Source organism: Podarcis filfolensis (genome assembly GCF_964270895.1).
Source record: "Podarcis filfolensis genome assembly, chromosome: 11".
Lineage (NCBI taxonomy): Eukaryota > Metazoa > Chordata > Lepidosauria > Squamata > Lacertidae > Podarcis > Podarcis filfolensis.
This window is the reverse complement of record NC_139613.1, coordinates 19,356,384-19,370,927: the sequence shown is the minus strand read 5'-3', so window position 1 is coordinate 19,370,927 and position 14,544 is coordinate 19,356,384. Positions and strand designations below refer to the sequence as shown.

At 46.5% G+C, this 14,544-nt stretch overlaps 1 protein-coding gene and 1 long non-coding RNA gene across 7 annotated transcripts in view; one reads left to right on the top strand and one right to left on the bottom strand.

Moving 5' to 3' along the window:
* The window catches only part of LOC310744689, a 150,728-nt gene that overhangs the window by 62,088 nt on the left and 74,096 nt on the right, over positions 1-14,544 (top strand). The gene's annotated exons all lie outside the window — the stretch shown is intronic.
* The window catches only part of NIM1K (NIM1 serine/threonine protein kinase), a 31,530-nt gene continuing 17,045 nt past the window's right edge, over positions 60-14,544 (bottom strand). For 4 of the 6 annotated variants that reach the window (XM_083576223.1, XM_083576221.1, XM_083576220.1 and 1 more), the window contains exons 2-4: positions 7,429-8,542; positions 1,745-2,013; positions 60-952 (exon numbers count right to left, since the gene is read on the bottom strand). In XM_083576223.1, coding sequence (XP_083432349.1) covers positions 203-952; positions 1,745-2,013; positions 7,429-7,717 — 1,308 coding nt within the window. In that variant the 5' untranslated portion in view covers positions 7,718-8,542 and the 3' untranslated portion in view covers positions 60-202. Of the gene's footprint in view, positions 953-1,744; positions 2,014-7,428; positions 8,543-10,623; positions 11,196-14,544 lie in introns of those variants that run through there. The other 2 variants (XM_083576219.1, XM_083576222.1) reach the window with 2 other exon arrangements.

Genomic DNA, 14,544 nt, shown 5'->3' with positions numbered 1-14,544 from the left:
TGCAGCAGAACTTAAAAACTCAACAGCCCTCAAATGATACACTTTACTAGTCTACTCTAGAATGTGCATCTTACATGAGAAATTTTAAGGCATCTTTTTTTTATTTAATTCAAAATTACAAAAATGCTAAGAACAAGAGCTGACTGGTAGCAGACAAAGAGGTCTCGGCAAAGTTTGCCAAACACCAAGACAGCTGCATTTTTTATAAAATCAAACAGAGCTTAGATGAGTGTTTGAGGCCGCGATAGGTAGACTGCTCTTTCTTTGACTCTTGCTCCCTGAGTTCCGGTTGGCTGATTATATGAACCGCTTCCACGGCCCTTTTCTTTTGCACCCTGTGCAAAATAATTCGGTAGATCCCAGTTACTGAGCTGTGGGAAGCTCTCCCGCGGTTGTTCTGAATGTGCTCCTCCGTGATCCCCAAATTGTTCAAGATTTTTTTCACTTCGGCGTCTTCCTCTCCGAGTGTTCCACTCCCCGACAAGTACTTTGGATCCAGTTTGAAAGGTTCCAGGGGCTTCGGATACTCCACTCCTTTCATCCATTCGCTGTTCATAATGTACTCAATGGAATAGCGTTCCGACGGTACTGGCTGCAGGATTCCCCGAATCAGCTTCTGGCAAGGTTCCGAGAGGAACGGCGGCAGGACATACATGCCCTCGAGGATAGTCTTCTTCAGTTTGCCCACTGTGTCTGCTCGAAAAGGCATCATCCCCGTCGTCATAAAATACAGAAGAATTCCGAGTGCCCAGATATCCACATATGCCCCAACGTAGCTTTCGTCCCTGAAGAGCTCTGGGGCAGCGTAAGGAGGGGATCCGCAAAAAGTGTTCAGTGTTTCCTCTTTCTTACTTATTGTGCTGAATCCAAAATCCCCCACTTTCACACAGGTGTTACTGGTGTAAAATACGTTTTCAGCTTTTAGGTCCCGGTGAATTATGTTGCTCTCATGCTGCAGAACAAAGAATAAAAATTAATGTTTAGCTTTCATAAATGTTTTCCACTGTGCTGCAAATGGAAATGTGGAAGTCTTTTAAAATAAGAACGGTTAGTCTTTTAAAAGCAAAGTATATTTTAGCTAGTCTTTTGTACAAAACCACCAGCAGGGCTGTAGCCGCAGATGAGGAGAAGGAAGGTATGGACCACTGAAAGCTATTCCAAGTCCCTACCTTGAATGTTTAGCTTTCATTTAACCCTCCTTCCCCTGCCTCCCACATCCCAATAATTTTATAGCCATTTTGTTTGTGGAGACATGCAGAAAAGGACAAAGGCAGCATTCTGCCCAGTTGCCCTCTAAATATTAATACAATTAAGCAGTTATGAGCTCTTTATCAAGCTACCTGTATGTTCTTCCTATTCTGTAATTAATCCCCACCCACATAGGATCCTCATCACAACATTTCTGGCTATAGGCCTGAAAAATCAGAGCTGTTAAATAGCCCCTGAACACATTACAGCAGAGCTTACACAGACACACAAACTGCTTGCACTCCCATGGTGGTCACGTGTTTCCAGCAAAAGATATTCCACACAAAACGTACCTCAAGCTGCAGAAAAGCACCCAAAGCAAATGTTTGTTCATACGCAGGCACACTAAGCTGGAGCCACTTGCCATGTTGACATAATATTCTTTTATTGCTCCTAACAGACTGGTGGATATCTCAAACTAATCCTGCTTCTCTTTAAAGCGGGACACACACAGGGAAATACAGAGCTGCTGAAGGGACCAAAATAATGAACTTACCATGTGCTTAAGAGCAGACACAATCTGGGAGAAGATGTGCTTACTCTCCACTTCCAATAATTTCCCCTCTGTCGTGATTTTCGCAAATAGCTCCCCTCCACTGGCATATTCCATCACCAGGTGCAGCTTGGAGAGTGTCTCCATGACCTCATAAAGCCTGATGATGTTTGGGTGGTGCAGCTTCTCCATGCTGGAAATCTCGCGGGAGAGTAATCTCTGCGTCTTCTGGTCTAATTTCGTCTTGTCCAAAATCTTAATGGCTACCTTTTCTGGAATGACAGTGGTTTGATTTCATAGGGTTAGCAAGGGCAGCTGATAACATGCTTAAGAAAGGACGAAAAGTCATATGAACAGCCTTGATCCAGCAAGCTCAAGACTATCAGTTGCAACTTGCAGGAGATCGTCAGAGCCTCAGGCAGTTGGCCTTCCCATCGAGCTACCTAAGATCCTTTTAACTGGAAATAGCACCAGCTAAATCTGGGACTGGTTCTGCTCTGGAAGGTTTTGCTCTGCCACTGAGCTATGTCCCCTCCTTCTGCTCCATCTTGTATAATTACATCTTAAAACAAAATTCCCATAACAGTTGGCATCAATGTAACGTACTCACCTATTAAAAGAGGAAGAACATAGGCAGCTGTTTTGTTATTGCACAGCACCCTGGGTTCTGTTTGGATGAAGGGTGCTTTAGAAATGTTGATAATAAATAGAAGTATACTCGGTCAGCACAGTTGTTCATCTAGCCCCGTAAATTAACTGGCAGAACGTCTTCAGTGCCCAAGGGGATGTTCACATTACATTACAATGCAGTGAAGTGGTTTGTGCTGGCAGATACAGTGGTACCTCAGGTTACATACGCTTCAGGTTACAGACTCCGCTAACCCAGAAATATTACCTCGGGTTAAGAACTTTGCTTCAGGATAAGAACAGAAATCGTGCGGCGCCAGCACAAGATCCCATTAGCTAAAGTGGTGCTTCAGGTTAAGAACAGTTTCAGGTTAAGAACGGACCTCCGGAACGAATTAAGTACTTAACCCGATGTACCACTGTAATTAGGTTTCTTCCATGCTCAGTTCAGGGGCTCGTCCTCACTTCCACTTGTCATTTTTGACTTGCCCTTTCCCCCTTGCCCCACTCTTTTCCCCCAAGAAAACCCACTCTTTAGCTCTAAATCTGAGCAAATGTTAATCTGGAGAAAACCTGAATTGCCGTATGATTGAGCGCTAAAAAGCAGTTTCCCCCAGGGGCTGTGAGGAGTTGTGTGAGAAATTTACGCATACTAACCAGGCTTTGAAACTGAAACTGAAACTTTGCTCAATATGGCAAGAACCATGCAGAGCAGCCATCAAATCCTCTAGCAGGCCATGGACTCCACATATGCACAACTGTAAGGGACCCTAAGCAGCCACTCTGCGTCACAGGCCAAAAGGGATCTGCATTCCACTATTTGTTTTATTTTTTGCTGTGATGAGGCAGCTGTATTTAAACATGACTTAATACAAAAATAAAATAACTTGAACGGAATGTAGAATCCACATTGTTTGTAACAGAACTGAGCTGTGTTGTGTTATTTTTCTGATACACAGCAGTCAGACTACCATTCCTATCTGTGCAATTATGCTGGCTGCAGCTGAAGGCTGTTACAGCCCCAAATATCTGGAGGGCGCTAGGTTGGCGAAGGCTGTATTCAACTCTACTGTTGCTGCAACCCAACACACACTTACTGGCGAGCAGGACCCACTGAGCACAGTGGTGCTCACTTTCAAGTAAATATGTATAGGATTGCATTGCGAACCAGGTTTCCACTGCAGCAAACATGATCACTGTTGCAAATGAAACAGACTACAGCCCGTTTCCGAGAGACCGTGAGTATCTTCACCCCACAAGAGAGACTGAGCTACACCCCCACCTTTCCCAAGAAGCTCAGGGTAGCACATATGGGCGTTATTCCCCTCCAATAAACAATAAAACAGCAACACAAAATTATTAAATATCCCCAAAGTGCAATTGCTGTTAAGAAAGCTTCAAAGGCACTGCAAGATGTTTCTTGTGTTTTGTAAATTTAAAACACTATCCTCACCACAAACTACAGAAGAGAAAAAACAAAGGCCAAGCAACACAGTGGGAAACAAAAGGCCTTTTCTCATTCTTTTCAAGCACAATATTTACAGAAAAAAGAGGGTAGAAGGAAAAAAGGTTCCAAGGCTAGGCAAGACCAAAAGAAGTAACAAATCAGATTTTGCACTTCATCCATGGCCCAGATTTCACCTCACCGCATTTTGCTTCTGCAGCCTTGGTTCTGCACTTTGTTTTAAGAAGTTTAGGGAGGAGAGATCAGGTCATCCTGAGAATCCAGCTAGCCAGACACTTTTAGAAGGAAAGGTTGCTGTAACCTTGTCTGTGCCATCAGTGACAAGAGTCTCTCTAATCCTAGCTGCTGATGCAACCGTTTGAAACACAGCTTGCAATTGGCACACCAGGTATCATCTGGAAAAGGAGCCAAATACTAGGATGTTCTTTTGTTGCACATGCAGGAACACAGAATTCAGGCACGCACATGGGTGGAGCTTCAGCTATTGATACGGTTTTTTAGCAGAGATATACAGGATTCCCTCTTATTACTATTATTTGTTAAATTAGCATGCCACTTTTCATCCAAAGATCACAGGGCAGTTTACTACATAAAAATACAAACGAGAACAAAAGCAAACCAATAACCCCTTCCCTCCCACAAACATTTAAAAAGCCATAGAATGTTAATCGCCAAAGCCTTAGTTACAGAGAAACGTTTTTGCCTGGCTGGCGCCTAAAGATATGTAACAAAAAGCGTCAGGCAAGTCTCCCCGGGGACGGCATTCCACAATTGGGGAGCCACTGCAGAAAAGGCCTGTTCTCATGTTGCCACCCTCCAAAACACTCATGGAGGAGGCACACAAAGAAGGGCCTCAGGTGATAATTGCAGGTTCTGGATCAGTTCATATGGGGAGAGGTAGTCTTTGAGCTTTATAGATCAAAACCAGCACCTTGAATTGGGCCCAGAAACTTATTGGCAGCCAGTGTAATACCCTCAAACCAACCACACCAGCTGAAGTTTCCGAACTATCTTCAGAAGCAGCCCTACATATAACACATTGCAGTAATCTAACACAGAGGTTACTAGAGCACAGACAACGTAAGTTAGTCTATCCCTGTCCAGATAGGAGCATAGCTGGGCCACCAGCCGAAACTGATGGAAGGCACTCCTTGCCACTGAGGCCACCAGACCCTCAAGCAACAGCAAAAGATTCAGAAGTACCCCCAAGCTGCATACCTGCTCCTTCAGAAGGAGTGTAACCCCATCAAGATCAGGCAACCTCCCATCCTTATGGTCTAGGGAACCATTCACTAACAGTGTCTCAGTCTAATCTGGATTGAGCTTCAGTTTGTTGGCTCTCAGTCCATTACCAAGGCAAGACAACGGTCCAGCACATCCACTGCTACACCTTCAGATGTAAAGAAGAAGCAGATCTGTGTGTCATCAGCATATTACTGACAACATACTCCAAAGCTCCGGATGACCCCACTTGGTGGTTTCATGCACCATAATTATCTTTGAAAGATAACGAGTCATGTGAAACCGCAAGAAACCAGATCTGAAAGACACACTCTCTGGAGTAGCCCGTTGGAAGTTATTAACTGCATTACTTACAGGACTGAAGTCTATACAGTCGTACCTTGGATCCCGAATGCCCTGGAACTCCCAAATGCCGCAAACCCGGAAGTGATTGTTCCGGTTTGTAAGCATTCTTTTGGAACCAGAATATCCGATGGGGCTTCCATGGCCAATCAGAAGCCGTGATTTGGTTTTCGAACGTTTTGGAAGTTGAACAGACTTCTGGAACGGATTCCGTTCGACTTCCAAAGTACAGCTGTACCAGCAAATAATTTATCATATTTCCAACAGAACAACAGGCTGCAAACCTCAGCATTCCTTTCATCAGGTAAATTTCCTCTGTATATCCTACTATTGTAACTGCTAACACTGCAAACTTAGTGTACACACACACACACACACACACACACACACACACACACACACACCCCACTCTGCTTCTAAGAAATAACACTGCAATAATTACAAGTTCATTTAATTATAATTCAGCAATTGAGCTGGAATTTCCATCAGTACACTCTTCTGCAGGCAACACCTCAGCTCCCGTTTTGAAATGCTCAAGGGCTCTCTTTAATCCTTGCTGTATAAAGCACACCCGCACTCTTTCTTTTGTTGCCATTGCCCCATGAATCCAGTCCCCAGGAGGTGAAGGTCTGGGTTCACAGGATGGAAGGCGGGGTTTCAATTAATCTGATGTGAGCAAGGAGAGACTTTCTACAGGCACACAAACAGGAATTGCAAATACAGAGAAAGTGACACACACACACACGGGCAAAAATATAAACGCTAAAGAGCTTCAGTGTGACTTAAACTCAGCAAGGGAGATAACACATACAGCAGAGTCAGAAGACCCCAGAGGCACGTTTGAGATAAAGAACAACTGATAATAGTGCTCGCATCTAAATTCTGGGAGCAGGAAGGCACTTATGCAGATAAAAACCATATAAATCATAAAGCTGGAAGGGACATGTGGCCTTCCAGACATCATTGTTGGACTCTGGCTCCCATCATCCCCAGTCACCATGGCCGGTGGTCAGGGAATGATGGGAGTTGTAGTCCAACAACAGCATCAGAAAGGCCACAGGTTTCCCACCCAGATTTATAGTACCATCAGCAGATAGTACTCATTTCTATAATGCTTGGCCTGTGATGTAGAAACGTAAAGAAAGGTTAGTGGGAGCAGTGGGGATGGGATTTGTGTATGCAGGAGAGAATGAATGCATGATGAAGGGGAAGGAGAGGGGGACAGAAGGGCTGGTTCTGACCCAATTCTGGCTTCAGCCCTGCCCACTTTGGGCTCTGCCCTTGTCCACCACCAGCTTAAAGCTCCTTATTTCTCCCACCCACCTAGGGAAAATTGGCATAAACTTCTAAAGGGGCTGCCCAGTCCTGTTCTAAAATAACCAACACTCCTTGGTATCATCATGAATACTGAATGGAATAGTCATTCCTGACAAAAACAACATGTCCTGGAAAACAGGGGAGGAGGGGAAGTCTCCCATCTTGGCTGTTCTCTGTCCCAAGAGGGTGTTCAGAAGCACGCTCAAAAGCGCAGCGAACTCACTTTAACTCTCTGGTCTTCGCATGTGAGGCAGATGGTACAGGAGCCTGAACAAGGAGAGACCAGCTCAGGACATTGCCTTCAATACTTACTCAAGGGATGGCATATTACATTGTGCACCCACCCACTTCCCCACTTAGTATCTGTTCTATGGGTGCTTCCAGACAGGAGCTGAATTTGCCAACCGATCAATGAGATGTTGCAAAGAGGTTCCTTTTTTTAAAAAAACTTACTGGATTTTCCTCAGGAAAGGATAAATCTGGATGAAACTGGAAGGGAGGGGGAGATATATAGCCTGGCATTTGGATGTCAATGACACATGGATGCTGTAGGAACACCCTCCCCCCAAAAAAACCTTACATGTGTCTGATGCACCAATCCCACAAACACCCATCTGGAAACACCTTGTGTATATATATATATATCTCTACACAACCCCACACAACCGCTTGTTCCACACACCGCAGAGCCTACCTTTGGTCAGAGCATGGATTCCAAGCTTCACTTGGGAGAAGTTCCCACTCCCTATTTCCCCTCTGATGCGGTAAAACCCAATCCTCTTCCCCAGAGTTAACTCTTTAACCACCTTTTCATCCTGGGACATATCCAGAGTCAGTTTCTCCAAAGGCGTCAACCGGCGCTGCCTGCCCTGCTCATCCTCTGCATAGACCTCGCTCTTTGTATAGTCCTCTGCACTGTCTTCCCGGTTCCATCTAACATACCGGTGGCTCCCTAGACCGCCATTCGCATATCCTGTGGTCATAGTCCAGGGGGCGATCACGTATCCATCGGCTTTAGCGAGCTGCTCTGCGGGAAGACCTCGGCGACATGGATGCAGACATGACAAAGCCCGTGACCATTTAAAACAGAAAGCCAGAGAGGGCTCCAAGACATCGGGCTGGGCACTAAGTTTTATTCGTGGTGTTATCTTCCAGCAGATGCATCATTCCATTTCCTCCAAATAAAACTTAGGAAGCGAAGACCCAACTTGTATCCACATTTAAGCAGCCACTTCAACAAGGGTCACAATCTGCAGGCTTAATGGAAGATTTGCAATTAAAGGTGCAAACTACATCACAAAAGCAAGGAGGGCTGTGCAAAATACAAGGGCATCCTTTTCTCACACTCTCTCTCCAGGCATACAAACAAAGTGCTTGACTCAGCATCTGCTGCTGCTGCTTTGAATATGTCCAGGTCCCTTTGAACAGCTGACCTCATCAGGCAGGAGATGATCAGATCCTCCCTCCTTGATTCAGGTCCCAGTTCAAGAGCCGAAAGCTGCGATTCTTTCATCGCTATGTTCTTTAGCCGGCAACACTTCGGCTCCGGCTTTGAAGTGTCGGGGTGCTTCCTCGGATCCCTGCTGCAAATAACACACCTGTGCTCTTTGGCGTTGCCATTGTTGGTAGAAGGCTGGCACTGGAGGGTGAAGGCAAAGGCTGTATTGCTGACAGAAGACGAAGACGAGCGATGAAAACACCACCCTTTCTTCAGTAGCACGGAAGTCACAGCGAAGGATTAACGAACTGCAGTTACTTCACCCCTCCTTCTTTGAAGGCTTGAGCCTTCTCATAGATGTAATGTGTTCCTAAGAGGAGGGAGGTGCAAAAGAATAAAAATCAGTTAAAGCCTTTGCTTAATGGTTACAAGCGTTCCCACTGCGCAGTCGCTTTTTCTCCCTCTGCTGTTTTAGAAATCATCACCAGTTGCATTCTGCACTTTAGCACTACTCCAAGTAATCAGGGAACTTGCTCACTCTCTCCTGTGGATCATCAGCATCCTCCAGCCCATATCAGCAAGCATCTGCTGGAGGAACAGAGCTGCTGTGCTCTCTTCCCTTTCACAAGGGCAGGGAGATAGCTTTACATAACCCATTAAATAATCCTTTCAGCAGCTCAGTCACCTCTTCGTGAGATCCAGAGGTGTACAGATCCTGGCCCTGGAAATCTTTCAGCTGTGCTTGCTTAACTTCTTAACTATCTTAGTATTCCTATTCCCCCGACACTTACCTACCGAGTTACAATCTCTGTGGCCTTGCGCCATGGCATCTTTCAAGCCTCGTTTCCAAAATAGGCTCCTATTCCAGGGGTGGCTATAATCTGTGTCCCTCCAGTTGTTGTAGACCACAACACCCACCAGCCACAGGCAGCATGGCCATGGAGTTGTAGTCCAGCAACATCTAGGGACGTGGGTGGCGCTGTGGGTTAAACCACAGAGCCTAGGACTTGCCAATCAGAAGGTCGGCGGTTCGAATCCCCACCACAGGGTGAGCTCCCATTGCTTGGTCCCTGCTCCTGCCAACCTAGCAGTTTGAAAGCACGTCAAAGTGCAAGTATATAAATAGGTACCACTCCAGCGGGAAGGTAAATGGCGTTTCCGTGCGCTACTCTGGTTCGCCAGATACGGCTTAGTCATGCTGGCCACATGACCTGGAAGCTATACACCGGCTCCCTCGGCCAATAAAGTGAGATGAGCGCCGCAACCCCAGAGTCGGTCATGACTGGACCTAATGGTCAGGGGTCCCTTTACCTTTACCAGCAACATCTGGAGGACCACAGATCATAACCAGTTCCTGCACTAGACCCAGGGTGAGGAATCTTTGGCCTGCCAGATGTTCCTGAACATCAACTCCTAGCAGCCCCAGGAAGTAATGGCCAATGGCTAAGGGGGATGGGAGTTGGGAGTTCAGCAACATCTGGATGGCCACAGTCTCCCCACTCTTGAGCATGACCTTCGCTCCTCCAGACCAACTGCTCATTTTTACTTGTTTGTTTTGTCTGTGAATGAGCACCAAACCCTCTGCTTACTTGAAGAACTTCAACCACTCTCCCTGCCAACTGTCAAGTCTAGAATGTGTTCCCAGAACAGTTATGGGGTTCCACCCATCTCTTTCCCTCTCTCTCTTCTTTCCAGCCTCTCCCTTTTTAGTGGGGCTTTAGTTTGGGGTTTATTTGTAAAAATGTGTCACCCTTAGGCATGGGCAGCCCTTGGCAGTTTAACCCTTAGCCATGGATGCTAATGTAGCCTGCTTAGCTCATTTGGTGGGTTTTTCTGAGCAAAGCTAATATATATTTGACTACAGTAAATAGCACACCAGGAGACAATGATATGAGCCCAGATCAATCCTACACTTACAGTTAGCAAAGGTAACAGCAATGCAAAGATCTAAACAAAGCATCTTAAAGATTCCACTTCAAAGACCAAGCAGCTCATCTAATGTTTACCAAGAAGCTCAGATGCAGAGCGTCTTGCTTTTGCATGCACAAGGCCCCAGGATCAATCCCTGGCATCTCCAGGCAAAGCTGGGCAGCTCCCCTGCCTGAAACCCTGGAGAGCAGCTGCCAGTCAGTGTGGATAATGCTGAACCAAACAGCGCCAACTTCATATAAGGCAGCTTCCACATTTCTCAAGGTGAATGAAGTATTTATGTTGGCTTTGTTCTGAGCAATGAGAGTGGTTCCACTGCAAGGAATCAGGAGAAAGCCACAGTGGGTGAAACGAAGCATCTCTCCAACAGTGGAAGCTCCTGTGATTCTTGTTAAATATCCTCTCCACAGTAGCTGTTTTACTGGGAATCGTCCTGCTGCTCAAGAACCGATTTACAGAATAAACCTTTGGATTACCCTAAGTGCAAAGAGCTAAATTAACTCCACAGAACCCTTACCCTACCAAATGCAAGTAGAGGTCCTTAGTTAAATCTGGGAGAGTAACAAATGAGGCATTTTCTAGAAAGTTTCTCCCACTGATAACTGGAATACCTCCACTGTGGCGGTTGCCCTAGGATGTATCAAGGAAAGGGTTAAAATGGGTGTGAGGCGATTGGCCAGTGAGAATGTGAGGGGGGAGTAAAAGAGTGAGTGGGAGGTTTTGAAAAGTCAGTTGAGGTTTGGGAGTTGGGAGTTGAGGTTTGTCAGTTGGGAGTTGAGGCTTGGGTGTTGGAGAAGGAAGAGGGTGGAATAGGCAGTGGGTTGGTTGAGTTGTATTGTGAAAGAGTGAGAGGAATTGTTAGGGAGTTAGATAGATAGTTGGGAATAATTCAGTTTGAAATTGTAGGAACTAAGATTTAAGAAATGGACAAGAGAGAAATAAACCGAAACCATACGCTTATTCCTGCACTTAAAAATAAACTTGATATTTGTTTATGTTAACAACTGTCTGGACTCCGTGTGTCCCCGTGAGAAGCGGGGTGGCGGCAGCGAAGAAAGCAACCGCAGTGGCGGCACAGGGTCAATAGACCGTGAAACGTCCGGGGGCCCTGTGTGATCGCCACATCCACCTTGCTTCACAAGACACCTCAGCCACCAGCCTGAGGGTTTGGATTGGAAGACCCCTCCCAACCCTCCTGTTACTCTTTGCTGTATCCAACACTTGTACTGTGACATAGTTCTCCAGACAACCTGTTTATTCACCATTCATCCTGAATTGTTCACACAAAGCTTACACAGTGGTTCAAATAGATCCAGTCTTCACTGAGCATTTGTTCTTAATTGTGTACAGGGCAGTCATAGGACCAATGAGCAGACGTCCTCATTTGCTTTCGGGTGCTTGCATGCCTTCCGGTTAATATTTTTATCTACCCACACTTTTCAGTGCATCTCCTTGTCACTTTCCTAACCACAAAAGGTCGGGGTTGGTTTTTTAAAGAGGATTTGTTGCACTAGGGCAACAGAGCGCTTTAATCCACTTTCATCGTGCATAGATCTCGCCCGCAAAAATAATGGCAAGTCTGGAAGGCTCCTCATCTCCTGCATAGGAAACAATACTTGTTCTGTGAACACACATGGAAGGTTCATGTATATAGCTGTGTACAGATCATAGGAGCCAATTCCTAGGGGCCGAGGCCCTCCCATAAAATATTTGGGCACTGCCATTCAAATGGTATGGGGTGAGCCCCATCATGTGATCGATTATGTGGGACAGGGCTTACCTGTCCTCCCCAATATTTTATTCAGGTTTGCACCCCTGGTACGGATGCACAAGCAGATCTGGAAACACTAGCAGATTTACCCTTGTGGAGTTTTGCACAGAGACACATTCTCTCTCTCTCTCTCTCTCTCTCTCTCTCTCTCTCTCTCTCTCTCTCTTTCAAATTGGGTACCATTTTCAGAACAGCAGCATCCAGAAAATCCACTGACTCAATCTCAACAGAATAGTCACTGCATGCGGACAAATACAATCAGCCTAAGTAAGGGCTTTATCGGCGATCTGCTTCTCCCCTCCATCCCTGCTCCACCCCCAGGCTATGTAAGGCCTGCTATGACAGCATCATGTGTTCTGCCAATCCCACTATTGCCGCTTTTTATTTATGAAATTTGCCACATCACTGTTAAGACTCTGAAAAGCTCGGGACTCTAAGGTTTCTGACAAAGCAAAACCAGACACTCAGTGCCGGCTTTTCTATATATGTGGCGAAGGGGACAGAAATAGCAGAACCAGCTTAAAGGCAGTGCAGCTTAGGACAACAGTGGCAGATGGATATAGCAGAGGAGGAGACGGTTCTGCCCGCCGGCACATTCATTATTCAGATTCTATTTTTGTGTTTCTGCTTCACCACTGATGTTAATCCTGCTGCACACGCCATGTACAATTGTGAAAAGGGCGCATCATGGGCAGGGCAGCATTCGTTCTCACCGTTACGTAACCCCAACACACGCCTGAGCTCCTAACAAAAGATGGTGCAGCAGTTTATTTGACAATGGCAACTTCTAAAACTGCAGGCCGTGCTGTGCGACTGAGATTTCAGACACAGCTTGCCTCCTAGGGCTTTGTCTGCTGCATTGGTTTAAGATCTGAAGCAGGGAGACATGGGAAGCAGCCTCATATACAGCTCAGGACAAGGGCCTTGCCCAGCTGTGCCTGGAAGGGATTGAGCCCGAGATGTTTTGCAAAAGCTCTGCCACTGAGCCACAAGTAAATCCTTTAGCTGACTGCACCACAAGCTTGGCACATTATTCATGCCCTTTGACTTGTAGGACTCCTGTTGTAGGTTGCTGCTGCTGTGCTGCCAAACTCATAGGCACAGAAGCTGTGGGGTAAAAAAAAGGTAAAGGTAAAGGACCCCTGGACGGTTACGTCCAGTCAAAGGCGACTATGGGTTTGCGGCGCTCATCTCACTTTCAGGCCGAGGGAGCCAGTGTTTGTTCACAGGCAGCTTTCCAGGTCATGTGGCCAGCATGACTAAACTGCTTCTGGCGCAACGGAACACCGTGACGGAAAGCAGAGCGCACAGAAATGCTATTTACCTTCCCGCTGCAGCAGTACCTATTTATCTACTTGCACTGGTGTGCTTTCGAACTGCTAGGTTGGCAGAAGCTGGGACAGAGCAATGGGAGCTCACCCCATCGCGGGGATTCGAACTGCTGATCAGCAAGCCCAAGAGGTCCAGTGGTTTAGACCACAGCGCCACCCTTCTTCATGCAGCACAAACCTAAACTCTGGAAGTCACTCTCCGCAGGAAGCAGTGATGGCTATCAACATGGATGATTCTGAATCAGATTAGAGAATTTCACAGAGGAAAGAGCATCAATCAGGCCTGTGCAGACCTTGTCTGATGAATGGGGTGGGAGTGTTGTCCATGAGATGCACCACCTAATCCAGGGGTCAGCAAACTTTTTCAGCAGGGGGCCAGTCCACTGTCACTCAGACCTTGTGGGCGGCCGGACTATATTTTGGAAAAAAAATTGAACGAATTCCTATGCCCCACAAATAACCCAGAGGTGCATTTTAAATAAAAGGGCACATTCTACTCATGTAAAAACATGCTGATTCCCGGACCATCCATGGGCTGGATTTAGAAGGCGATTGGGCTGGATCCGGGCCTTAGTTTGCCTACCCATGACCTAATCTGACCTGACGCGACACACTAGTAAGCAGTAACGTAGATTCAGATTTTACTATCGCAGCCTTGCAGTGCATATGGACAAACATGGCAGTTTCACTCATTACGTACCCAGTCAACTGAGAGGTGCAGGGTATTCTTGACATCGTAGGACGTCCAGCAAGCCCCTGTCAGCTCCCCCAGCCTGTTTAGCCCTCTGAGGCCTGGGGCATGTTTACCCAGCTGCCCCTACCTCTGCATGGGCCTCCCATCAATGGCTGCAAGCTAGACATATTGGTTATGCTCTGGCTCTGTCAAAGGCAGTAATGCTTTGGAGCCAGTAATGGGAGCCAGTGTGGTGTAGTGGTTAAGAGCGGTGGACTCGTAATCTGGTGAACCGGGTTCGCTTCCCTGCTCCTCCACATGCAGCTGCTGGGTGACCTTGGGCTAGTCACACTTCTCTGAAGTCTCTCAGCCCCACTCACCTCACAGAGTGTTTGTTGTGGGGGAGGAAGGGAAAGGAGATTGTTAGCCACTTTGAGACTCCTTTGGGTAGCGATAAAGTGGGATATCAAATCCAAACTCTACTCTTCTAAATGCCCGTTGCTGGAAACTGCAGGAGGGGAAAGCGCACTTGAGTTCAGGTCCTGCTTGCAGGTTCCTTACAGGCATCTGGCTGACAACTGTGAGAACAGGATGCTCGACAAGATGGGCCTTTGGCCTGATCCAGCAGGCTTGTCTTAACGTTCTTTTTACATCCCTAGATGTGCTAC